General features: G+C 41.3%; 1 protein-coding gene across 1 annotated transcript; it reads left to right on the top strand.

Annotated features, from left to right (window-relative positions):
- Positions 1 to 783: 783 nt before the first annotated feature.
- LOC123967423 (calpain-15-like) lies at positions 784 to 22219 on the top strand. Its single transcript, XM_046043519.1, has 12 exons — positions 784 to 844; positions 6019 to 7093; positions 8389 to 8597; positions 10097 to 10280; positions 14272 to 14495; positions 14570 to 14695; positions 15211 to 15363; positions 15578 to 15739; positions 16007 to 16227; positions 18145 to 18290; positions 19669 to 19847; positions 21914 to 22219. The coding sequence occupies exons 2-12, from the start codon at positions 6035 to 6037 to the stop codon at positions 22089 to 22091; spliced, it is 2841 nt and encodes a 946-aa protein (XP_045899475.1). The 5' UTR covers positions 784 to 844; positions 6019 to 6034; the 3' UTR covers positions 22092 to 22219.
- Positions 22220 to 24718: the final 2499 nt, after the last annotated feature.

Genomic DNA, 24718 nt, shown 5'->3' with positions numbered 1-24718 from the left:
TTGTTGATGTTCAAATTTCCATTTTTTCTGAGACTTAAAATTTGAGACCGGAAATTCTTGATTTCTCGACAGAGGTTGAACAGAAAACAGCAGAATGAACTTTAAACGTTGGCAAACATAAACTTTATATTTATTATTTTACGTGACAATAAATGCCTCTTGTTTGTTATTATATGGGAAACTGAAGACTGGGTGGCCTGAGGGCTGAAGCTCTCACCTAAACCTTAACTTTAATGCAACTTAAACAAACTTTAAACCATAAATGTTGCTATTTTGTTATTAGACAAAACTGTAAATTCATCTTATTGTCCCCAAAAATAAGGCTGATCACAGGATTTCATACCAAAATTCAGCTAACAGAGTACATTGTTGATACTCTGGTTGTGTTAAATGCATAATGTGCAAACTTCTAAAATGCATCTTTTCAATTAAGGCTGAAACTACAGAGTATATTTGTTATTGATTCATTTACAAATAATTTTCTCAGTTAATTATTTTGTATATATATTCTCAGAAAATGGTGAACAGCCTGAAACACAAACATAATGAGTTTGATATTATAAACGACAAAGAGAAAGCATCAAATCTTCATAATTTGAGATGCTGCAGTTTGTTTCAGTGTCACCAGTAGATGCTGACGCTGCCTCCCCATTCAGGACGCTTCCACCTGAGCCAGCAGCATCATGGGAGGTTCCACCTCCTCCCTTGTTGAGGAGGCCGAGGATGACGCTGGACCCCGGGGTGCAGCTTTGCCCCCCTCGCCCATCATGGGGTGTCTGAGGAGCAGCCAAAGCATCTCCATCCCCCGGCAGCTTCACCGACCCAGCAGGCACCGAGAGCGCAGGTAGGACTAAACCCTTCACGCCCGGACACGTCATTACATGTTTGAGGGGTTAACAAGTCACGTGACCTAATCACATGACATTTAACATGTGGTAAATGTTGTGAAATGGTGGTAGTTTGGTTAAGTTTAGGCAGCAAAACTACTTGGTGGGTTTAGGAAAAGATTTTGGTTTGGGTTAAAATAACTACATTATGTAAGTCACGTGACGTAAGTCATCTACAAAACGTATTTAATTTAAAAAATGTGAACTTTCTTTCACAGAGAAGAAAAGTTTGTAGAGCCTGGATAGGATCGGATATTTCGGGGTTTTCCCAGAGGACATGGGTTAGAGGAGGTGAAAAGCGGTTGTATTTCCAGATATTGCTGCTCTGATTAATTACTGCAAAGCGATCAATTAATTACTGGCCTGCTGAGCTTAATCTTCCTTGTTATCGTACCTTTTACTGGGATCTCCTCACTTATCAAATCTGTGACGTTTGCTGTGTAATGGAGCAGCACTGCTTGTCCTCCCTACAGCGTAACAGGTCTAATATTATATTTAACAAAACCTTATTTCAGGAGTGACGCGCAGGACAAACAGCCAAGATGTCCAGGCGTTAGCTGCGGTGTGCTAGGCGGTCTGGTTTCTCCTGTTTATGCCCTCTCTCTTTCCTCTCGTCTCTTTCTGTAAGGTCACCCAGCTGCGTCTTCGCCTCTCATTTTGTGTCCCAACAAAACCTCTCAGTCATTCTTAAAGCGTCTTGTTTTTGTGAACATTTAGTTTGTCTGTTTACACATAACCAGGACTCTGGGGCTCTTCATTGTTTATCTCAAGCTGTATCTTCCCCGCTCCCACAAACAAGACCCAGCATCAACGGTTCTCAAACTTTTTCTATTATGCCCCCCTTCAGAAGCTGGAAAAAGTCCTTTCAAAGTTCAAGCATAATTAGTAAAAACGTTCTGAAATATAGCTTGCAGTTAAATACTGCCGGAAAATGCCTTTAAAAAGGTTTATCTGCACATTAAGAAAACATGCAGTGCAATTAAAATATAGAAGAAACAAATGTGCATTGTCCAAAAAAAGAAACTTAGGATAAAAAAAACAAGCTACTGATTATATAATGACCCCAAAAACGTACAGCAGTGATCAGTAACAACTTCTTGACACAGTTTCTTTTTGGCAAAGTTTTCCGTTCTCTCCCTGTGAACAGAAAAGTTGATCTACAGGAGAAACAGATCTGAAAGCGGCGCAGAATGCCTGAGAGCTGCACGGCTTTTTATATTTTGACATGTCACCTGTCACCTGAATTTTGTGTTTCCTTTTACATAAATAAAAAAAAATTCCACCATAAAGTGGTGCAGAAACTTTCACCAGAATGCAGGAAATGTTTAATGATCAGAATTTCCCGGGGGAGGTCCCCACAGACTCCCCGCGCCTATATCTCAGCATTGAAGATAATCTTTTAAACACTGTTTAAGGATCTGTTCGTCTCGTTCTCCTGAACCTAATGTCGCGTAACGTGATGTCTCACGACCTAATTGTCTCTTCACACCCTTAATCTGAGCCCCTATTGTTCCCACAACTTTTAAAAACAAAGCGACGCCCTTGTCAGCGGTGTTAAAAGGTGCGCTCGGTACGTGTGCTAAACTCTGAAATATTTGTCCCCTCTCCTGATAGAATCTAAGGTGTGTGCGTAAGTGCATACATGTTTTACGTGCGTGAGCGTGTGGTAGGCTGCACAGAGATAGCATCAGCAAGCTCTTGTTTTTTTAATTTCCCTACATAAATCTTATTAGTTCCACTCAATACTTTTCCCCTAATCACGCCCCCCTGCAGTGGCTCTATGCCCCCCAGGTTGAGAAGCACTGCTTTAATTCCTGCACTGGGGACAGCAACCCGAGAGACGGGCTTATATACGTATGTATAGGTTGGATTTGAGAGGGAGAGCGGTGTGGTCTTGTTCCTGAACTTTAGGTATAATAACTTCATTTCTTGGAGGTGAAAACACTCGTCTGCTACACAAGCCAGCACAGCGCTCACTGGAGGTCACAGGCCATTAATGCCAACGTAACTGCACGATCAGCAAAAAGCAGAGATGCACTCCTGCTCTCCTCAGCTGAGATTCTGTCCATGGATGTCACCAGGAGAAGTGGCAGCGCGCCGACACAACTCAGACAGGGCGGAAATTAATCTCTAGAGACAAACGTCTTAGATTTATCCAGGTTTTTGCTCCACAGACGTACCTAAGTAACTCGGTAAACGTGTTTCTTGGAGCTGTCGTCCTGATTTGAGCTGTAAACAAACCAACGCTGTTCTTCACCAGATGTGACCCAGCAGCACACAATCCAAACACGGGTCAAAGGCCAGCAAAGGCGCTCAGTCCGATGTTCTATGTGTGAAAATGAGTGATCGTGATGATTTATTTAACACATTGCACCTTAAATGTGACGGCTGAATGGAGTCGTTGATCAATTTAAATTCTACACTTGTGAGGGCTTGAGGATGTGCTCATGAATTTACCATGACTTAGCTGATATAAAGTAAACCCCAGCCTTCCCGAGTTTTGTTCAAATCCACTTATTAATTATTACTGTATCTCTGTCTAACGTGCTGCGTATAGTCTGTACTCTCTGCTGCCACATTGTCCCGACCTCCATCAGATTTGGTCCTAGCAGGAGTCAAGTTACTCTCTGACAGGAAACGTAACGCTACCAGGGAAATCCCCAATGATTCAACTGTAGACAGGCGTCTGGAAAGACACGCACGAGCTTGGCTGACAAGAAATTCACAGTGCTGTGAAAATCTTCTCAGCATCAAGTAGGTGGTGGAAGATTCTGCATCTTTCAAAACCAGGTTACAAACCAGGGAACGGGAAAACCGAGAAAAAGGCAATCAACACTACAATTACATAAAATCTGGCAAATAAAAAGTATGAAATACAAATAAGATACCCAACAATAAATTAACATAACACAATAATAATAATGAAAAAAGAAAAATAAACTTTGGACACATTGATAAAAGGCTTTATATATATATATATATATATATATATATATTCATAATATAATGGATACCAACTCTGGAGCGCATTTGCAAAGAAATGTCCCAGAAGGTTATTTTAATAGAAGCAGACCTGTGAAAACAAGAGTTAAAATTCATTCTCATGTAAAAGTAACTTGATGTACTCAGAAAGTCGTCCATTAAAAAACTATTTAAGAAGAAAGTTTAAGTAAATTATCTTCCTGTGTTTCATTGTCTTTGTCTCTCCGATACCAGATTACACTTTAAAACGCCAGGTTCAGTGAATAAACGAAATATGTAAAACTCTTTCACTTACTTTGAAGAGCAGCTTTGGTTTACAGTCGAAACTATCAATGTGTGTTTTATAGGAAATAATGAAGGTGTACTGGGAATATGCAAAGGAGTGTAGGGCTGTCGAATCAGAATCGTCAAGTCCTGGTCATAGTCGACTGAATCATGTGGGCCAAAACAGTCCTGACCCATTGAGGCCTGGACTCCAGATGGATAAGAACCAGCATCAACTTTTTCAGCAGTCTGACCTACAGTAGCTCGTCTGTTGGCTCGGACCACACGGGCCAGCCTTCCCTCCCCACGTTTATCAATGACCCTGTCGCTGGTTCGCAGCTTTTCCTTCCTTGCACCACTTTTGATACACAGAGGTGTGTAGAGTAGCTAAAATCTGTACTTAATTAAAAGTACTGTTACTTTGCAAAAACAAGTACCCAAGTAGAAGTAAAAGTGGTCTTCAAAATAACTACTTGGGTAATAGTATTGTGGCAGAAAGCAGGAGCAGTTTGATAAACTGTGTGAAAGCCTGACAAAGCGTAGGTATGGACGCCCTGAGATGAGGCTGCACTAAATTTTCATCTGTAAATATTAGCAGATTGTGCTATTTGAAAGCCGAAGGACAACAAAGCACTAGCAGACTTGGGACCAGCTGACCGCCCACCCCTGTACTCGGTACTGACCACTGACAGGTGGCATGTTAACGAGATAACCGGTGTTACCCATGTCACCTGTCAGTGGTCATAATGTTATGGCTGATCGGTGTATAGCCGAGTACAATATTGTCGTAGAACGATAAATACAAATTTCTATAAAAAGGAAGTCCATTTGATCTTTCAGGTGCAGATTAGACTCCAGTAAACACATTAAACACCCTTCAGTTAACGTAAAGACCGGTTGTTGTTTACAAAATGAAACTATCAGCTGTTTTTACCCATACAGTAAGATAGAAACTCTGCTTCATTAGCTCCTCGTCACAGAAACACCTGCGTCTTTAGAGACAGTTTGCGCTGCAGTAACCCGTCCAGGTCGGGCCGCGCTGGAAGTTTCAGGCTTGATGCCAAAGCTGCTAAAATGTGGGCCAGCCTCCACAGAGACGTCTCGCTGGCTCCTCCAGTCTAAATTTCCCCCTGGATGCCAGCGCAGAGATAATCTGGGTCTGTCCTGGAACATAAATTTTAGATGTTTAACTGTGTTTTTGCACCAGATTCAGAGAACTGAACACTCTGCAAACACTGTAAACTAATCTTACTGGAATAATACACGAGGATGGTCTCATCTATCTGTGTCTGTGAGGGACCAGTTGGAACAGTTAATGTTGAGACTGTAGTGCAGCTTCTTGTTTCATTTCCATATTCATGCATTTTAATTTTGTCCCCCGAGCCACCTCGGGGTATAGAAAAATGCAGGAACTGCTAATGCACCCATTTATATTTGGATGTTTCCCTCATCTTCCCGGCTTTCTCTTTCTTTTCTCTCCTTAAGTTCCATAAAACCAGAGTTCAGCTCTGATATATTTCACATTACACTTGCTATTAGCAGATACCTGTAGTATTAGATCCGTGAATTTTACCATTAAGCTGTGTGTTAGTTTTTTGGAGGATGCTAACACTATTTCAGAGGATGACAGCTCAGTTCTTTAATCAATTACATCATAATTATAAATTTTGCGAGTGATGGAAGTTACTGTTTCAGGGCAATACAAAATAATACTTTATTGATCCTAGAGATTAAATTCACATGTTATGGCAAAAAATACATGAAAACAATTAACAAAAATACTTCAGGACTAAGATATAAAGGCGATTAATCGCGATTAAAAATTTTAATCGTTGCCCAGCACTAATAATAATAATATAATAATAGTGCTGTGTTTTCTCTCCAGTTTCTCTTCCGGCTCGATGCCCATGCAGAGGAGCCAGTGGGCGTGTGGCTGCTGTACTTTCCTCAACGCAGCCGGGGCCCCCCGCTGCTCCATCTGTGAAGCCCCACGGCGAAGATCCGACACCCGGTGGTTGTGGCCCGGGACCAGCAGGGAGCAAGGTCGTTGGTCCTGCCCGCGCTGTACTCTGGCCAACACGGCTGACAGCTTGGCCTGCTCTCTGTGTGGCTACAAGGGAGCGCTGGACGGACCCCGGGGGTCATCTGAAGACTTGCCCCGGCCCCAGCGCTCCAGTAGCTGCTCCGGCCCTCTGAGGCCATCATCGGCTGAGCCGTGCAGGCAGCAAAATAAAAAGCAGCCTGAAGATGCAGATAAAAACAGCCTGGTGTGGGAATGTTTGAGGTGCACTCTGCAGAACACTCCTACCTCCATGTCCTGCTCTGCTTGTGGCGGACCACGCAAACTGTCCCTCCCCCAAATCCCCGTCGACGCCTTGCTCGTGCCTGAAGTCTGCGATCAAACCGGAGTACAACAACCAGAACCTGCAGCACGGGCGCTATCCCTGTCCATCTCAACCCGAGGAGAGTGTTTACCAGTGGAAGCTTCATATCCGCACACAAGCTCCTCAGGGCTCAGTGACGCGTCTTCAGGTCATAATAATCCTCTTCCCTGCAGTCGCAGAGAGGTGCCGCCTCCAGAAGGTGGCCTCAGTCCTTCTCCGTCAACGCTCGCCATTTCACATCTCTCTGCCCAGCCAGAGCTCCTACCCAGCCGACGGCTCAGCATCCTGAAGGAGGAAATGTCCCCGCTGTCGCCCGCACCAGACGCCTCCGCATCGTTTCCGCCATGCGTCGCCCCCGTCAACAGGACAGAGGAGTGGTCGTGCCTGGCTTGCACTCTCATCAACAAGGTCAAAGCCAAACACTGCCTGGCCTGCCACACCCCTCAGCAGCAGGTCGCGCCGCTTAAACTAGCCAACCAGAGGAGAAAGGAGAGCATGCTGGTGGAGGAGCTGCGACAGAGTGACGAAGGAGAGGCCAAAGAGCTGTGGGAGAACATCGTCAGCTTCTGCAGAGAGGTTTGGACACACCTCAGTTAGAGTATCACCTGTCCAAGATAAAAGTTTGTTTGTTTCTTCAATCTTAAACTCATCTTAAATCTCAGTTTAACGCCTGGATGTACCTGCAGGGTCTATGACATCACATCTAGTTCTAGGTATGAAACTTGTAGCCTCCAGGTCACACACTGACTTTGGTAGTAACAACACCATGTACCTCTCTGTCTCTTTTACTTCAACATTTTTGTCAGTTGCATACTCCAGCTGTACTCGTGACCCAACCTGTACCGTTTGTTTCTCTTTTTATTTAACCTTAATTTAACGTTTCACTGAGAGTAAACATCTTTTTCAACAAATCACAAATTAAATTTCTAATGCAATCCTATAAACTCTTTCATAAAAACAACCTAAATGGCCCCTTAACACAACCCCAACACGAGACACTGGTACTGAAAAACATGCGTATACACAGAGATAAGAGAAGAATGCAAATCATGTCAAGAAACATTGCGGGGTTGGCAAGAGAGTAAAAGTCGGACCTTTCAAACGATTCGAGAGATTCTTACATTTCCACAGAAACGCCTCCAGAGTTTCGGTGCAGCTGCTGTGAAGGCCCTGTCACCGAAGCGCTGTTAGTAGCTCTTGATCTGTAGATCTGATGGGAAGTTCTGCAATGTAGCTCGGGGGGCGAGGCTACGCAGGGCTTTGAATACAAAGACAAGACGTTTGGAAGGGATACTTAACATGGAGCCAGTGCAAAGAAGCCAGTGTAGGTGTAAAATGGTCCCTGTTTTCTAAAAGAATTCTGGCCACAGCTTTGTGGATCAGTTGTAAGTGGTGAATAGAGGCCTGGTTGATACCAAAGTACAAATAGTAGCACTAATTGAGTCTAATTAATTATAATAATAAAAAGACCTTTAAGGGTGAATCTTTAGGTGACAAGAACTTCCTGATCTTGGTTATGATTTTAAGCTGGAAGAAGCTGGATTTGACAACTGAAGAACTAGAACTACCTTTCTATCAAATTTCAGACTAGTGTCAAATGGATTAATTGGATAACTGGTTGAGGGACTGGGGAGCGGTGCTGGAGACGGATCAGCATGATCTCTGTTTTGTTCTCATTTCCTTCAAAAAACACCTCGCTGTAGCATCTGAAACACCAGTCGTGGCAGCGTTTTACCGTTTTAACAAGCGAATCTGAGTATTAACCAGACGTCTGGGTATATACTTGTCACACAAGTTGTCTGTAACATTTCTTTTTCTACAATGCACTTGAGGTCCAGTTGTTTCCTGTGACTGGATTCACTCTTTCCCAGAACAAAGAGACGTTTGTGGACGACAGCTTCCCTCCTGGTCCGAAGTCCGTAGGCTTCCCCGTGGACGACAGCGTCCAACATCGCGTCAAGAAGTGGCTTCGTCCTCAAGAAATCAACTGCTGCAACTTCAGAGAACGCACGGTGAAGTGGTCTGTCTTCCGCACGCTTCGCCCATCTGACATCCTGCAGGGACTTCTGGGTAACTGCTGGTGAGCTAACTCAGCTCCACACATTAAAGAGCAGAACAGTTACTGCAGAATCCAAGCATACATTTTTTTTAATTTAAATTTTATTTAACCAAATGATCTCATTGAGATTTAAAACCTCTTTTTCAAATATATATATACAAATGTGTGTATTATATATATATATAATACATTCTAGTTACTGTCATTTGAGAGTAATTAGTTATATTACAATATTACTGTCTCTGAACGCTTTCCACTACATTTGTGTTAAATAATATGAATCCCGTCCCCATTTAAAAAAGACACTGTGAGAATTTACGCACGTGGTAAAGCAGCATAACGTCAATGATTATTTGAATCTCCCGACACTCCGACAGGATCAGTCAGGATGAACAGACAGCAGCCTCTCTGATCAGGAAAGTAATTCATTAAAGTGCAGACACATAGCCAATAGAAATCTATTTACGCATGATCCATCAGTGGAGCTACCGTCTTGTCAAGAGGAGCCGAGCAGGAAATAACGTTACTCTTATACTCATGGATTTGTTTTTATGCTGCCGAAAAGCTTCTCTGTGTTGGTGAATTATATAAAAAAAAAAACACAGCGTAATTTCGTGTTAAAATGCGTTGTAACGCACGTTATTGAGATTGTAACGGGTATAACATTACGTTTTTTTAAATTTTTATTACTGCGTTACAGCAAAAACCAATTCATTACTGTAATTGCGTTACTTTTGCAACGCGTTACTCCCAACACTGATACTAAACTAGCGTTTGCGGCATAATCCCTCAACCATGTGTGCTTTCACATAGCGATCCGGCTTTCTGAAACCATCGGCACAGGAAAAGACCGCGTTTCATACAGACATCATTCTACCTATGTTACTACCAACGTTCCCGGCTCCGTACCTTTCATACAGCTCAGCGAGCCGGCATATTGGCGTAATACTCCAGGAAAATAAGGTAGTGTGAAAGCACCTAAAGAGAAAGGGTTTAACAAAATAAGACAGCAAATAATAACACTTAAACCCCAAACCACGACAGGAACTCTCTGCAAACATTTTGGAAATAAGAAAATACTGGTTAATCTTTTAAAAATGTTTCTTGTGCTTGTACAGACAAGCTGAGATCAAATCTGTGCGTGTTTCATGAATAAGGGTCAACGTTTTAATGTGAAGTAATGAAGCAATTTTTATTGAGGATATGTAATGTAGTGAATTAATGAGCTCATGCCTCTTAATAATAATAACACATGCAAGCATCCTTAGCATCTCAAAAAAGGGTGGTGTCGAGTGAGTTATCCTGACTAATGTAACTCATGTAGCCCTACAGTATTACCTCTACGATAACAGCAAATTATTCTGCCTACTTTAAGACTTTACACACACAGAGTGAGTGATTCCTGCAGGAAACAGTAAACACCCTTTCAGTATCAGACCCTCACCGCTGCAGGCTTGAAAGGTTGCAGCTGTATTATTAAACTCCAGTGTGTGTGCTGGGCTGAATGTTTCGGAGAACAGGTTCCTGAGTGCCTTGGCTGTTCTGGCTGAACGACCCGAGCTGGTGGAGAAAGTGATGGTGACTCGCTCGCTGTGTGCAGAAGGAGCCTATCAGGTGCGTCTATGCAAAGACGGCTCGTGGACCACAGTGCTGGTGGACGACATGCTGCCGTGTGACGAGAACGGCCACCTCCTCTTCTCTCAGGTGAAAAATTTAGCTCTGAACTGTTTCTTGTGTTCACGTATCAAGCAAAAAGTAAATGTGTCACGTGTCAAACATGCATCACTCTCATATTCCCATAGGAACTGTTCCCTAACAACTTAATAAAGATTAATACCACTGCTCCAAAAGAACATAATAACATGAAAATGAAGTGTGGGCTATTAAATGTCAGATCCCTCTCTTCAAAAGCTGTACTAGTTAATGAACTAATATCAGATCATAATGTAGATTTGTTCTGTTTGCCTGAAACCTGGCTGGGACATGATGACTGTGGCACTGGACTGGTCGGTGCCTCGAGGACTGCAGCTATTTTTCATTCAGGCCTTTTAGTCAAGTCAAAACCTAAACTAAGGTCTGGCTCTTTTGAAAGCGTTATTCTTGGTATTTCAAACCCGACCTGGAGACCTATGCAGATTTCCAGATTTTATTTGTTATCGTGTTCCGTGCTCCCGGTCTTTACTCCCCGTTTTTATCAGAATTTGCAGAATTTTTATCCGACTTAGTCCTTAAAACAGAAAAAGTGATGATTGTATGTGATTTTAATATTCATGTGGACGTCAAGAATGACAGCCTCAGCACTGCATTTAGTTCACTGCTTGATTCGGTTGGCTTCTGTCAAAGAAAAAGAGAGCATCGCGGAAACTTGAGAGGAAATGGTGTCTTACACATCAAGAAGATTCTCATTCAATGTGGCAGGATAGATTGAAAATGTATAGGAAGGCCCTCTGCAGCGCCAGAGCAGCCTATTACTCAAAATTAATAGAGGAAAATAAGAACAATCCCAGGTTCATCTTCAATACTGCAGCCAGATTGACGGGAAGCCACAGTTCTAAGGAACAATGTGTCCCTCTTGACCTCATTAGTGACGTTTTTATTAACTATTTCAACAACAAAATTTTAGTTATTGGAAATATAATTCAGCACCTCCTGCCTTCAATGGAAGCCGACCTGCCCTTTATCTCCTCAGAAGAACCTTTAAAACTCAATGGATATTTGGACTGTTTTGCTACCATCAACCTCCACCAACTTACTCCAGTTGTGTCCTCGTCCAAACCAACAACCTACCTCACAGACCCCATCCCAACCAAACTGCTCTAAGAGGTTTTGCCCTCAGTTGGCACTTCTTTGTTAAATATTATCAACCTTTCCTTGACAACAGGCTATGTACCTTGGTTTTTTAAGGAAGTGGTCATTAAAAAAACTTCTTGATCCAGGGGTTTTAGACAGTTACAGATATCATATCCAAGATCCTTGAAAAATACTGTGGCAAATCAACTCTGTGAATTTTTGCATAGCAACAAATTATTTGAAAAATTTCAGTCAGGGATCAGAATACATCATAGTACAGAGACAGCACTGGTGAAAATCTCTAATTATCTTTTAGATCAGATAAGGGACTAGTCTCTGTATTGGTCTTATTAGATCTAAGTGCGGCAATATCACCATATTTTATTACAGAGACTTGAACACTTGATCGCATTAAAGGAACTGCTTTAAGCTGATTAAAATCTTATCAGATTGCACCCAGTTTGTACATGTAAACAACAGCACAACAGAGTCAGCCATGAGTTCCACAAGGTTCAGTCCTTGGACCTATATTATTCACCTTATATATGCTTCCGCTAGGTAATATCATTAAGAACCACATTATAAATTTACATTGTTATGCTGATGATTCTCAGTTATACCTTTCTATCAGAACTGACGAAACCAACCAGTTAGCTAGGCTTCAAACGTGCATCAAGGATGTGAAGACCTGGATGTTTTATAATTTCTTGATGTTGAACTCTGAAAAAACCGAGGGTGTGGTACTTGGTCCCAGCCCCCTTTCGATACACATTGTCTGCAGACATAGTTGCTTTGGATGGCATTGCCATGGCCTCCAGCACCACCATGAGGAATCTGAGATCTGTTATGTAGGACTAGGTGTTACTATCCCTTAGACTGCACACTTGGGGCATCTGCGGGTTGGTCAAGTGGGTGATGGCATCTTCTGGGTTATCAAGTGGGGGCCCTCTTTCCTCAATGTTTCGCTGATAGGCCCACGGCACCACTTATTGTAGGAGCCTTGATATTGATGTGGCTACAAACCCTCTGCAGCCTACTTCAACCGGTCGGACTTCTGCTTTCCAGCCGCGTTGTTGTGCATCGGCTGCAAGCTCGGGATACCTCAGCTTCTTCCGCTCATATGCCTCCTCCACTGCATCCTCCCAAGGCACTGTAAGCTCAATGATGTAAACGAGCCGGAGTGAGGCCGACCATAGCACAAGGGTCTGGTCTAAGGTTGGTCGAGGCAATAATTTTCCAATTCCAATTGTGCCTGGTCTTGCTGTAGCACCTGGTTGTGTCGCCATGTATATTGATCAACACATGTGTTTTAACGCACACGTAAAACAAACTACAAGGACCGCCTATTTTCACCTTAATGGTCAGGCACCATTTGAAAAAACTCCTTACTGCCCCACTAGAACACTGCGCTCCCAAAATGCAGGGCTACTTGTAGTGCAAGATGTAGAATGGGAGCCAGAGCCTTTCGCCATCAGGCACCTTGGCTGTGGAATCAGACCCCTGTCTGGGTCCAGGAAGCAAACAACATTTCCATATTTAAGAGTAGGCTTTTAGTAAAAGTTTTAGTTAGGGATGGGTTTTCTTTATTTTTTGAGAGGGCTAGGCTATTTTATGAACTTTTATTTTATTTATTATTAGTTTTATAATTGTGTATTTTATCGTTTTTTTTAAACGTGTATTTTGTTATGTGTTGTCAGCCTTTTTATCTAATTCTGCAAACTTTATGCATCTCTGTTTTCTGTAAAGTGTACTGGGACCACACAACTGGTGATTTTACACTTTAAATAAATTTGACTTGAATTTGACTTGCCCATAATGAGTCCGTGCCAAGGTGTATTTTAGCTTCTCATGTGCTCAAAACACACAAAATAAAAAGGACGGGCAGGACGTTTATCAGTAGAAAGGCCATCGCTGAGTCATTCGTAGAAAGAAAAACTGTTGCTTTTCAATATGGTCCAAATGGAACACCAGGAGTAGTGTTACTGACACAAAAATACCCCATACAATATCTCAGGGACAGATTTACCATTTTTTGAGGTCATGTCGTTAGTCGGACCCTATGCCCCAGCTTGAGCGCTCCGCTCCTCTGCTGGTTGGTTGCTGTTGGCTTTGCTTTGAACAAAAGCGTCTGCTAAGTGCCCTAAATGTGAATGTAGTCGTTCATAAATCTGGCTGCATTTACCTCCATATTATAGTGAAACATCCGCCGCTTGTCTTACAAATTCACAGTGCACATTAGTGTTGAACCATTTTCAAAATAAATCTTTCCCTCGGACTTTCCACGGTTTGTTTTAGCAGTCTCCTCGTGATGGTTATATAAGCTGCCAGCTTTACAATCTTTTTCATTAAACTCCAATTGTTAAAGTCTCACAGTGTGTGTGTGTGTGTGTGTGTGTGTGTGTGTGTGTTTCCATTTCATATAATTCCTCAACAATGCCGCTGCCTGTTTCCTCCTGATTGCCTTCTTGGTCGCCGCTGATATAACTTTAACAAGCTACGGTATCTGTCCATATGTTGTATATCTTTCCTTATATACGTGTCAGGTTGTGTATTTCATAACCTAGAATCACTTTCAACACGACCCATACATCATCGCCATCGTCTGCATCCTTCTGTCCGCACAGTTTAAAGCGTGATTATTGTTTGAATCTACATTTATTCTTAGCAGTAACGAAAAATCTGTTTCTGACATTTGTTTTTTACAGGCTGGAGCTGACAGGTGTTATACCTTACAAATATTGCACCTGTTTCATCTTGAGTTCTGTTTCCCTTTTATTTCTTAATATGCAAGGCTGGTGCTCCTCTGCCCATCACCAGATATGATTTTTAATCTGCCGTACAGGATATAATTACTTTAACTATAAATCCTGCTTATCCTTTTTTTCCCCACATCTTTCCTCTCCAGGCCCAGCGGAAGCAGCTTTGGGTGGCTCTGATTGAAAAAGCTCTTGCCAAGCTCCACGGTTCCTACTTCTCTCTGCAGGCAGGCCGTGCTATCGAGGGCCTGTCCACGCTGACCGGGGCCCCCTGCGAGTCACTGGCTCTCCAGGTCAGTGCCACCAACCCCAAGGAGGAGCCCATCGACACTGACCTCATCTGGGCCAAAATGCTGAGCTCCAAAGAAGCAGGGTGAGTGTCAGGAAGTCTCAGAAAAGACTGAGACAATCTCAGCGGGGGTGGTAATTATTTTTCTGTGCTGCTAGTTTCCTGATGGGGGCATCCTGTGGAGGTGGTAACATGAAGGTGGATGACAGTGAGTACGAGTCCCTGGGTTTACGGCCACGACACGCTTACTCTGTCCTCGATGTGAGAGATGTAGACGGTCACAGGTGAGGAGTCGAGTCTACTTTGGTGAACAGTTGAACTTACCCAAGAAATGTAGATTAATGTATGGAGGAGGTTTTGCTGCAGGAGGATTGAGAAGTTTTGAAAGAACTTTTGATGTTTGTTTTTTCTGCTATTCCAGTAAAGATGCAAAAGTCTGACTTCCTCTCCTGATACAGATTCCTAAACCCAGGTTAAACAAGTGAAAGGATAATGTCAGTATTTTAAAATCTTTTAAACCCTTTTTTCACATTTGTTGGTACAAAATGTTTTGAATCCGTACAGTAGATGCTTCATCCGGCAGCTGAACCTGTAGTTATTTCTGTAGTTATTTCAACACATGTGAGAATACGGCCCAGGTTTAAAAATACCAAAGTTACCCTTTAACACGAGGCTGTAACTGTAACACAACTTCTAAAACATAAGTAGAAACATTTGTACGCCTGAACTCTTCTTCAGCTCTTCTAATTACAGCTGTAATTGATAGAATGCAGAATCTAACTTCTTCTTCCTGTTTCAGATTACTGCAGCTGAGGAACCCGTGGGGTCGTTTCTCCTGGACTGGGTCCTGGGCGGACGACTGGCCAAACTGGCCTGCGCATCTGAAGAGGGAGCTCTGCGCCCAGAGAGCCGAGGACGGCCTCTTCTGGATGGACTTCTGGGATTTCATCAGGTAGACCAGGAATTTATCAGTACATCGTTATCACTTACATTCTGTACAATTTCTCATTTATTTTTACACTCCCAGTTTAAACCGTGGCGTATATTGCGATTGCTTACTTAGAAAACAAAACACAAAGACATAAATGACATAAGCAAATGCATGAGAGTAACAAAGTCCCGTGGTGCTTACAGCAGGTGTGTGTTTGTGTGTTTGACCCTGGCAGGTACTTTGACTCAGTGGATATCTGTAAGATTCATTCAGACTGGCAGGAGGTTCGAGTAGCTGGTGTTTTCCCACGAGGAGCCGACGTCCCGGTGTCGGTGGTGTCCATCACGGTGCTGGAGAGGACGGCTGTGGAGCTGGCTTTATTCCAGCAGGGCAGCAGGTAGGACACGCAGCCCAACCTGTGCAACATGAATCTTCTTCTTCATGAAACGCTGAGCAATCAACACCATGTTTTTGCATTAGGGGATATTTATAAATGTGGCTGCAGATAAGGCTTATCTGACATGCGCCTCCTCATAACTGTAACTTCTTGCCATCTTGGTTTTTTGAAACCAGACGTAACCGGGAAATGTATGAGTCAATAAAAAGGCTGATCCATGTATGAAAAGACGCGTCCCAAACGTTTCTCCTTGTCCTGTGTCCTCAGGCGATGGGACACAGCGGAGAGCCACCTGTTGGATTTGTGTGTGCTGGTGTTTCGGGTGTCCTACGACAGCTCAGGTACCCCGGCGCTGGGTCGCCTGCTGGCTCACAGCCGGCGCTCGGTGAGGAGGTTTGTGGGCTGCGACGTCATGCTGGAGCCGGGCGAATACGCTGTGCTCTGCTGCGCCTTCAACCACTGGCACAGCAGCGGCACAGAGGGGACAAGTAAGGACTGTTTATCAGGATTTAATTTAATTTTTAACTTATTTATTTCTAATATAAAACAGTAACATCCCTTGACAACAAAGCTTGTCACTCAAAAAGCTAAGTATTTTGAGATTTGTTTTTACAAATAAAGGGAAAATGATAGAGAATGAAGCACCATCGTAAGGTGTAGGGTATAAATATACAGGGACAAGCTTTAGGACGAACCTCCCTCCCTCCGGCTGAAATATGAACTGCCATAACTTTTCATAATCGTTGTTTCATGTCAACATCTTTCAGAAGCGGAAACACTTTTTCCTTTTCTTTTTTAAAAGTAGAAATTGTATAACAACAGTTTACACGGCGAGTGATACATCAGAGTCGATGTAAACTGTGTTGCCTTGAACACCCTGTCGTGTACTTTACTGCTTTTTGATACGTCAGTGTTTACATACATGTTGCTGCTGATTGGGTAACACCTCTGAACAAACGGGAGAAAGCTTACCTCGAAGCCCGTTGCTCAACGGTGCACACCGTTTCGAGGAAACATGTCCTTCAATGCGGAAACTGTAGCAAACCGGCATAAAACGTTGTGAGCTTGAACTCGCCCCAGCTGCAGTGGGCTCTTTAAAGAAAAACGGTGCACACAATGGAAACAGAATTATAACCTAATGAAAATAAAAAATATAAAATAGTTAGGGGGTCTCTTGTAAAAATGTTAAAGGTTCAGTGTGTAAGTTTTATTGGCCTCTAGTGGTGAGAGTTGTGAATTGCACCCCCCCTCCCCTATCCAAGCGAGTTGCATAGCTACGGTGCCTGAGACAGGACAAAAGATGTCATCTGTGAGAGTTGCCAGTCAAGAAATGAGGTTTCTTTTGATAGATATATTAAGAAATTATATTTACTTGATAATTCAGTAAAACCATATGTTTTTATTATTTCATTATTGTTATTTGTTCATTAATAGTAAATAGTATTCCTGTTTTGTTTGGACTAAATAAATCTTCATTTGAACTGCGGGCACTTTGCCTATAGTCTGCATTTGGGCCCACACCTCAGTTCTCTGCTCCCCCCATGACACCTGGCTTCATGGGATAAAGATCAAATGTCACTTCTCTTCTTACTTCTAATAAACCAGAGGGCTACTCAGAGACTGCATATTATTATTATTATTATTATTATTTCCACTTCTTCTTCTATGGACGCATTTATTGTAGTGACGGGCGTCTACACTGCCGGAATTATACAAGCAGAAGAAGAACGCCGTGATGACGGAAAGAGCTCTGTAGCGCTGTTTGTTCGTTGCTACGGTAGAAACATGACGACAAAATACAGCAACCTCCATAGGAGGGGGTGCCCGTGGTTATGTAGATATAAATGTCTCATTCTGAGGTAATAAAACCATAACGGCTCATTATGTAAGGTCTTTATACACCACTGAAAACATAGTTATGGATCTTATATTGCATTTCTGTCAAAAATCCTCAGAAATATTACACACTGAACCTTTAGTTGCTGTTTCTTTCAGTATTGTTTTCTCAGATTTAATTATCAGATATAAGTTGCCACCCTCGAATCTACACTTATGTGATTGACTGAAAATGCATTTGTGAATCGAGCCACGGCCAGTTCACACGTAACAAAACAGTTTGCATATAAATATAACAAATATGGTTTTAATAAAAATTGCAAATACTCTTAAATAGGCCTAAATACATTTGTTGAGAGAGTCATTTGTATTTAAATCCTGAAATACATTTGTGAATCCTCCTGTGTGCGTTCAGTAATACTCTGACACAAACGAAAAGAATGATTTTTACTTTCATCTCTTACTTAAGTCCAAAACCTCACTTTTAGCAGGCTGATTAACACGGAGCTGAAATGGATTTGCAGAACATTATTAAACTCTGTTAACAAGCCACTGTTGTGTCTTTTCAGCGGGCTGCGGCAGATCAGAGTTGCCGGGTTACATGCTGGCAGTCTACAGCTCCAGACTGGTGATGGTGGAGCAGGTAACGGCCTCCAACACCACCATCGCCGACGCCATCATCCAACTGGCAGAAACTAAAGGAGAGAGACACGAGGTAACGTGTCCAGGTGGTCATCAGATCAGTTGTAAATACATATTAAAGACACGTTCCTGGAGTATTCACCACTGTATGTGGATTTGATTAAAGAGTGAATTAAGGCTGAAGCGGTAAAATCATTTAAACTCTAAACAAGCATCCAAAACCAGCAGCTCAAAACAACTGATTTGTCTGTTTTGCATGTGTGAGGTGGAGGCATCAACACACTGTAACTCCTCTGCACAGTACAGACAGACAAGAGATGAGCACTAACCTACATTTACTGTGCTTAATGTAAAACTTAAATTAAAAGCAGAGTCCTAAAAAGCCGCCTGTCCTCTTTACTGGCCTAGTGTCGGAGCGCGGAGTTATTCGGATGTATAAAACCTCTTAAACCCCCACCGGGTTGCCTGCTTGAGCTACAGTAGGTCTAAGCTGCTTAGATCATGAATACAAATACAAATGTTTAAGCTTTTGTCAGTTTGGACATACTACACATCGTTAGATTAGTTGGATTCTCCACAATTCAATCGATCAGTTCATTTTGCAGAAACAACGAGCCCCAAATTCAAGATCGTAAAGAAATGAGACGCCATGAAAGTGCCAACTGTGTCCGTTCCTCGTTTAGTTTTTAGTCCTTTAGTCTGTAAGGGTCCACCGATCAAAGGAATGAAAACAGCTTTTAATAAAACTTAATCCAAGTTGGGAATACTGCCACATGTTTCTCTGATTCCTGCACCTCCTGTTGTTGGGTATGTTTGTTTTTGTTACCTTGCTGACCACAAAATTAAAAAGCATAAGCCGTCTGTCGGAGCTAAATCAAATGAATGGTCTGCAATTGATATGTTTTTTGATAGCATCATTTTTATACGGGTAATAGTCTTACTGGTTGAAATAATAATTTGATAGTAGCCTATTTCACATCTATGCCGAGCGAGAGTTTTGTGAGTCCGGTCTCAAATACAGGCAGGGTCAGTTCAGTGATTTTAACAAATAAAAGCGCGGGCTATTAATTTAAGTTTTACAGTATTTAAACACCCCATGCATCGTCACAAAAAATCTGAAATCAGGCGGTTTATCTGATTGTTTAGAGGTACGCTACAAACACATACATATCTTACAGACCATGATGCATTGCTGCAGATTAAACTTCCCAACAGGACATAAAGGAGTTAAAATATCTACAGCTGTAAAATGCAACATTAATTCAGCAGGAATAATAATCCAGAAACATCAGATATAACAGGGAACATGAGTACTTATACTTTTTATACTTGAAGTACATTTGCTAATAATACTTACACACTTTTACGTGTAGTGGAGTATTTTCTCAGTCCTGATTTGGTAATTTGGCTGAAGTAAAGGACCTGAATTCTTCCTCCACCGCTGGTTTCAGGGTCGAGAGGGGATGACGTGTTACTACCTCACCCACGGCTGGGCGGGGCTTATCGTCATGGTGGAAAACAGACACCCGAGGCATCACCTGCATGTGTCGTGTGACTGCAGCGACAGCTTCAACGTGGTGTCGACGCGCAGCAGCCTCAAAGCCATCGACAGCATCCCTCCTCTGCACAGGTTCACTGCAGCACACATCACTGATTGAAACCGGATAGACTGACGACAAAATGATTAATCGTTGCTGGTTACAATCTCTCAAATATAAAGATTAGTTTAAGTTTGTTTCAAATTATTAGAAACTAAAACTGTGGGATTCTTAATGATCTTTTCGGCTTAGAAAAAGATGTTTAATCAAACAAATAAGGGTGAGCCGCTGTTCTTGAAGTTGGCACGTAAATAAAATATAATATTTAGTAATGGTTAATTATCTAAATATGTGGAGAAATCTTTCCTGAAGATTGTGTCAGAGATGATGCATATGGTTTGTTGTATAGGGTTTTTAATGCAGTGTCCAACTTACTTCCTGGTCTCTGTTCCTCTAAATGGGACCATAATTTACTAAATGAACATCATGCTGTGTTGAAGAAGTCTTGAAACTAGCGTCTGAGACCATAAACTCATCAGGAAAGTGTTTACTGAGGGAATAAATCAGCTGAGAAGAAGAAACATTTTCTCATAGACTTCTATACAATCACACTTCTTTCTGCAGCCGGTGGAGTCGCCCCCTGCTGGCTGCTGGAGAGAACGCAGGTTTAAGGCTTAACTTCTTAACTTTTCGAGTTTCGAATAGAAATTATTAATGCAAAGTTTTTTCATCAGGCAAACATCTATTTGTACAAAAAGCAGAATATACTGGATATACAGACAGAAAGGACTCACATGGCTGTTGGCTTAAAGACCTTGCAAGTTGATCAAGTTGTTTGTGAGCTTGCAAATTTCACCGTGCGGACAACCTCAGCCTTTTCTGTGGATGAGGTTCTTTATGGTGAAGCTCTTGTTTTAAATATAATCAGGCCTTCAGACCGAAAAGGGGCTGCGTTGGTTGAGGCATGTTGCTTCAGGTACCAGTGAGACATGACATGAGACACGACCCAGGAGGTCTAGGATATTTGAAGCTTAAGACAGAAAATCGCTACGCAGAATTTTATAGTTTCACAGCAGTGGAAAGTCACTGTTTTACCGTCTGTAGCGACCATCATGAGTTAAACTGAGGAAATACAGCTTTCACGGTACAAAGTCATCTACCAGGAATGTGAGCTTGCATGTTTTGCCTCATTGGCTCCTCCTGAAGATGTAAATCTTTAAAAACAGCACAAATATATAGTTTCATGTTTAAAAAGGCAAAGTGATTTCCTAACACAGCTTCTTGCTGTAGTTTCTATCAAACAAACAGAAAAAGTGCATTTGTTGGGGACTATTTTCAATGGCGGATGAATCCAGTGCAGCAGTGAGACACCTCTTCAGCCTGGCTTTGATTGAGGCATTATTTACTTTATTTTACTAATTTATTGTATTGTATTTATGATGCAAAGTTATATTCTTTTAACTTTTATTGGAGCTGTTATTTTATTAATATGCTTTTTTATCCCTCATCGATTGTTTTTTATTTTATTTTGTCTCTTTAATCAATTTTATCTAGTTTTTAGTCTCTATTTAAATATTATGATGACTATTTGTAGTAGTAGCAGTAGTAGTAATAGTAGTAGTATAGCTTTTAGTTGTATTTTATTGTATTTCATTGTCATAATTTTAATATTTGTTTTGTGTTTTTAAACTATTTTATATAGTTTTTAGTCTCTATTATTATTATTATTATTATTAGTAGAAGTAGAAGTATAGTTGTTAGCTGTATTTTATTGTCATAATTTTAATATTTGTTTTGTATTTTTAAACTATTTTATATAGTTTTTAGTCTCTATTATTATTATTATTATTATTATTATTAGTAGTAGTAGTAGTAGTAGTAGTAGTAGTAGAAGTAGAAGTATAGTTGTTAGCTGTATTTTATTGTCATAATTTTAATCTTTGTTTGGTATTTTATATAGTTTTTAGTCTTGCTTTTATCTAACTCTATTTTATTATTATTAGTTTCATTATTATAGCTTTTAAATATATTTTATTTCACTCTGCACTTGTTTATTATCGACTTGAATTAAATATGCTATACAAATAAGATTTGATTGAAATACACACACACACACAGTACTCAACTGTACTAACTAGAGGTTTTATTTCTCTCTCAGACAGGTGCTTGTGGTTTTGTCTCAGCTGGAGGGAAACGCCGGATTCTCCATCACACACAGGCTGGCTCACCGTAAGGCCGTCCAGGCTTCTCTGGGAAACTGGAGTCCCTCTAAGACGACACACAGTCCGGCTCTGAGCCCAGAGACAGCAGGTCTGCATCAGCCTCGACCCCTCTGACCGTACAGGAACTGGGAGGAATCAGATTAAAGATCTGTTTCATACACGAGACACCAGATCTCATCACGGAGGCAGCTTCTGTAAAGAACAGCCCAGCACTTTAGAGAGGTTTCCCCCTGTCTGTTGCTTTGGTGGAAAAAGGAATATTTCCCATAAATGTTGGACTATTTTGTAAAGAGTTTTTAAGAGTCAGAGCTCCTCGGAGACAGAAATAATCTCACTGGTTGATTCAAACCTCAGAAGGCAAAACCAAACAGCTGTGCAGCTTTTTATACGTCAGGTTACACAGTGGACTGAAGACAGTACAGGTGGAACTCTGATCCACTCTCAGCACCTTTCATAGGGACTATTTCTTTGGTTTGAAAGTAGTCACTATGAAAACTGTTCATCTTGTATTCTGTGAATTATCCAGGGGCTTCGTAATTACGCTTATTCATTAATTCAAAAGTCGTATTTCCTCTTTATTTCATCAACGCTGTTGGAAATTCAGGCATGGGATCATGGGAGTTGTTGCCTTCAGCACCACTGCCTTCATTGCAGTCTGCTCGTGAGGATTTTACCAGGCGCTGAATTATCTACAGAGGGCTCCTCTCCAAAATAAACAGACCCGGAGAATTAAACCAGTAAAAACATTGAAATCTCTGATGCGGTTTGGTGGAAACTGGACCGGTTTCTTCACATATGTCCAATGACTAAAATCCTTCATCCAGCTAAAATATATAGTTAAAAAGTATATCATAAAAATCTGGTTGAAAACTGGATAAAGACTCCGACACATAGGGGATATGATGCCATTGACAGGCGACCAAATGAAACGCGCCGTTACCTTGATTCAAACTACGGATTTCTTTGGTTTTGAACATTGTTTGAAACATTTGGCGATAATAAGTACACAGCTCATAAAAATATATAACATAGTGGTTTTTAAACATTTTAATGCAGGAAAGGTACATAATATATCTTTAAATGTTCATTTTGACAGCCAAAAAAAAAAACCACACTTCCCACATATCATTTGCCAAAGTATGTAAAAGTTGTACTCTAAAGCACCCGTACTGTATGTCCCAGTGCAACACCGGTTATTTGCTTATGCAGAGAATGAAATGAAATGTGTTTTAAACCAGGTGCCAGTAACATACTTGAATAATAAGTGAGCCACCGAGCACCTCATTGAAAGGCGTTATAACGTTACGCAGGAGCATCAAAGAACCTGCCTGTTACACACTTACATTCAATAAACATAAACTGATTTTTAATTAAATTACGTTTTGTGCTGCATCTTAAAGAGGTCATACTCTGCTTTTTGGCTTTTACCCTTTATTGTGTTAGATATCTTTTTTGTGCATGTAATAGGTTTGCAAAGTGAAAAAGCCAAAAGAGAGTTCCCATCTCCCACAGAAAACTCTGCCCCTGAACTGCCTGAATACAGCTGGATTGCAGTCCAGCATTTATTTTATTTAAAAACACTGGTGGAGAAACACACTGAGCTGCAGCACAAGACGTTATTACGTAGGAACTGCGCACGTGCAACTCCCAAAAAAGATCAAATAGAAGTGAGATGCTTCACTCCGTAGCTAAAACGGACTGTTCAACACACAGGGTGAAAATAGTTGCTGCAGCAATGTGCAGTACTACAACACAAATATGGTATTTCTTGAAAATTAAACCATGTAAACATATTCTGGTACATATTTTATTTATTTTACTTATTTAAACGAGCGTTCTCTGCTTCACTTCTTTTGAGAGGCCAGTATTTTATAACTCACTGGATTAGGAAAAATAAAGTTGTGCACTAATCTAACTCGAAGGCCGGCTGGTTCATTCTCTGTGCGCTGCTGCTTAATACTGTATTTTATAACTCTTTCAGTGAAAAACATTGCAGGACAGACGCTTTATAGTACGTCCTGTTTTGTTTGTGCAGATACAGCACAGGTAAGTGTGTGAACTGAGCCTGTAACTCAAAGTGAGATTATTTATTTCTGTCTTCAGAGCAGCTCTGCCTCTAACAGATGTCCAATCCGTAAGCAGAAGATTCACATTCCTCCACACAGACATGTACAACAGGTGTTATGAGTGAACACATGATGCACTTTATGTTTTACCGTTACTTTTCAGATCACAGCTCTTCAGGTCCAATCTGTCTTAATTGCACTGGTGATAGATAAATAGAAGTTAACTTAGCTTAGTTGTGTCTGAACTGGCTGCCGAGAATATTCACAGTGATAACACAAACATGGTCTTTGTCGTACTGCAGTCTTAATACCTAACGGTGAAACATGTAGGATATTTAAATAAAGTCTTTTTAGAGTGGAGGCTGGCTGTGTGAAAAAGCATTAGCACTTTATGAACCTTATGCTTGATTCTTGTGTTTTACTTTACTTTATTAAAGGAGATAGTTACTGATCAAAATCCCATTGTTAGAGAAAACATATAAAACTATGCAAATATTTGAAAGCTGTTGTGAAACTTCGTCCATTAAAACATGTGCAGCTCTTTATCTTTGGCGTATCTATTATATTTGTTAAGATTTATTGTGTTAAATGTATTTAATTAGGTTGTTTTGAACGTCCATCATAATCGCTGGGCGAGTATTTTCGACAGCTCAGCCTCTGATTGGTTAACAGTCG

Source organism: Micropterus dolomieu, linkage group LG02 (assembly GCF_021292245.1).
Source record: "Micropterus dolomieu isolate WLL.071019.BEF.003 ecotype Adirondacks linkage group LG02, ASM2129224v1, whole genome shotgun sequence".
NCBI classification, from domain to species: Eukaryota; Metazoa; Chordata; class Actinopteri; order Centrarchiformes; family Centrarchidae; genus Micropterus; species Micropterus dolomieu.
The sequence above is the reverse complement of the archived record's forward strand: the minus strand, read 5'-3'. Positions and strand labels throughout refer to the sequence as shown.

Excerpts from the sequence above, each read along its gene's own strand:
- LOC123967423 (XM_046043519.1), top strand. The coding sequence starts at position 6,035 with ATGCCCATGCAGAGGAGCCAGTGGGCGTGTGGCTGCTGTACTTTCCTC. Across the intron at positions 10,281-14,271 it reads GCCACCTCCTCTTCTCTCAG|GCCCAGCGGAAGCAGCTTTG; the intron begins GTGAAAAATTTA and ends TTTCCTCTCCAG. Across the intron at positions 18,291-19,668 it reads CTAAAGGAGAGAGACACGAG|GGTCGAGAGGGGATGACGTG; the intron begins GTAACGTGTCCA and ends CGCTGGTTTCAG.